Genomic DNA, 2,649 nt, shown 5'->3' on the forward strand with positions numbered 1-2,649 from the left:
TGCATTTTTGGTTATTGATATTCAATTATTCTGGCACCAGAGGGTTTCTTTCCATTTATATAAGTTGTATTTAACTATTTCAGTGATATTTTGTAGTGTTTAGTGCATAGGTTTTCCTTATTTTACCAGTTTTATCGGTATTTCAAAGGTTGATGTAGTTGTAAATATTTTTAAAATTTTAATTTGATTGTTTATTGCTGGTATGATATTTTTCCAGCCTGGAGCATGGGAATGGACACACTTCCTGGCACTGTGTGAACACCAGGCATGGTTTCCTCTATTTCTTTTAGGTTTTTTTCCCCCCTTGGTCTTAGGTAGTTTCCTAGCACACATGCCCTGTTCATGACTCTGCTAAATACCCAACACGGGATCTCTGCAGATCTCCACGTTTCTTTTCCTGTGCTTTTATCTCCTCTCCGGTGTTCTTTCCTATGATCTTTGTCTGCCTTGTTTTTACCAGACTCTCAGCTTCATCACTTCAACTCAGGGAGTCTGGGAGACTCTACCTGAGGTTTTTCCTCCCTTAGTCATGGCCTGGAAAGTGTGTCGAGGAGAGAGCTGGGGCATTCATAAGGCTTACTTCACTTGTTTCCTTTCTTTCCGGGATCATGGACTCCATTGCTTGAAGTCCATTGTCTTGAAAATCATTAATGTGCCTTGTCTGTGTTGTATTGGTTGTTTCAGGTCAGAAGGTCAATCAGCACCTGTTACTCCAACTTGGCTGGAAGCGGATTGCAGTGGAGCTTCAGTAGGGGCTGTAGATTGTCTGGAATGCTTTCCTTCTCCCTTTGCTCAACTGCCTCCTTTCCATCCTGTTTTTCAGTGTTGCCATTTCTTCCTCAGAGACAGTTCGCTGGGCTCAGTGTGGATCAGTTTTTCTTATGTGCTCATAGAACTCTGTTTTCTTGTAGCATCTATCTGAATTATAGTTGTCACTTATTTTCTTTGTTCTTCACCATACTTGAAGCATTTAAATAAGAAGAGAGGTCGTATCTGTTTTGTCTTCAGAGCTGAGTAGAAGGTCCTCCACATTGCAGGCCCTCAGTATATATTTGTTCATTGTATGAATGAGTGAATGTTACATGTGCAGTCCTTTATATCCGACAAGTACTCATACATTTTATGTCTTTCTTGTTTTCTCCCTAATACAGATTCTGTTAGCCTATTGAAAATGCCAGATGCCATTCTTTCATGGGAAAGATTAGTAGAACTTAAAAACAATCCCTGTGAAAGACTTACAATACAAATTAAAAAAATGGAAAACAAGATTAGCGTTCTGCAAGATGAGCTGTGTGAAACCAAAAAAATAAAGTCACAGTTAGAGCATGAAAAAGCTATATGGGAATGTGAACTCTCTACTTTGAGGTATGACATCCTAGTTTTAAAGAAATGGTTGTATGTACTGTTTACTTCACACTAAAGATCTACAGGAGAATTTGAGTAATGTGGAACATAATTACTGATGAGTTTCTTCAACATCACTCTCTCATACAGAGATACAGTGAATTCAAAGTTCTGTGTTAAAATACATATGATCCTATATTGTTTAATTAAATATTAGATCTTCTCTTGTTCCAAAGCAGATTTTAAAATTGTTTATAAAATATATAATAATGAGAAAGATAAATTGAACATGTTACCAAACAAAGAAATGGAAAAGGTGTGGGATAATAGATATTAGCCTCCTTAGGCTGTTCTTGGATCATAGTAATCTGTAGATACATATTTTGTGAAAGACATGTGAAGGTGCTATCCTACACGGTACATTACTGTTAGGGATACCTGCAATATTTCATGAAGTCGACAATTTATTTCTATTGAATGTGTAAGCTTGTTTTAAAATTTAGTTAACTCTAAATGATCTGCCCTAATTGAGGAGTAGTTATGACTGTGTGAAAAAAAGGAAATTTTCAACTTGTATCTTTACTGAATCATTGCCAGTATTCTTTTCCATAATATTTACCAGAGGTACTAGTAACAGAAACTTACCAAATAGCAGATAGTTCTTTCATCAGTATTTTTCAAGTGTATATCCTTTGGAAGAGATTGAAGTGAGAAATTAAAAACCTGAGAAGTAGAAAAAATACTCGAGAGCATGGGAAATTTATTAGGATAATAGACCAACGTATGAAGAGGCAGATCATAAAGTGAACTTTGTATTTTCTAAAAAAACTAATTTTAAAAGATAAGCATATTTAACTGCAGAAGTATCTTAAAAGAAGAAGGAGAGAAGAGAAGAAATGCTGACATGTTATATGAAAACACTCGGGAGGAGTTAAGAAGAAAAGAAGAGGAATACAGGAAAGAAGTTGAAGTGAAACAACAACTTGAACAGTCATTGAAGTCACTGAATACAGAAATGAGCATATTAAGAAATTATTTGTCTGAGGTAAATTAATCTTTGGTAAAAATTTTATATTTTTAACTTTATGTCAACAATATTACTTACATCAATTTGATTAAATATGTTACGTAGGTTTAAAACACAACAAAAATGTTATCTTAAAAATGAAGTATGATATTTTTAGCTAAAATTATTTATTATAAACATTGGCATCTAATAGGTGCTCAGTATATGTTTTCTGCATGAAGCAATGGAGGGAAAGTTGAGTTTAATCACTAACAAAAATATTAATTTAGGCATTTTTA

General features: G+C 34.4%; 1 protein-coding gene across 1 annotated transcript in view; it reads left to right on the forward strand.

Moving 5' to 3' along the window:
- LOC105817425 (ankyrin repeat domain-containing protein 26-like) overlaps positions 1 to 2,649 on the forward strand; it is a 92,962-nt gene that overhangs the window by 83,296 nt on the left and 7,017 nt on the right. Inside the window, exon 7 of the mRNA XM_012653109.1 lies at positions 2,206 to 2,389. Within this exon, the coding sequence (XP_012508563.1) occupies positions 2,206 to 2,389 (184 nt within the window). The remainder of the gene's footprint in view (positions 1 to 2,205; positions 2,390 to 2,649) is intronic.

Source organism: Propithecus coquereli, unplaced genomic scaffold, assembly GCF_000956105.1.
Source record: "Propithecus coquereli isolate 6110/MARCELLA unplaced genomic scaffold, Pcoq_1.0 Scaffold411, whole genome shotgun sequence".
NCBI classification, from domain to species: Eukaryota; Metazoa; Chordata; class Mammalia; order Primates; family Indriidae; genus Propithecus; species Propithecus coquereli.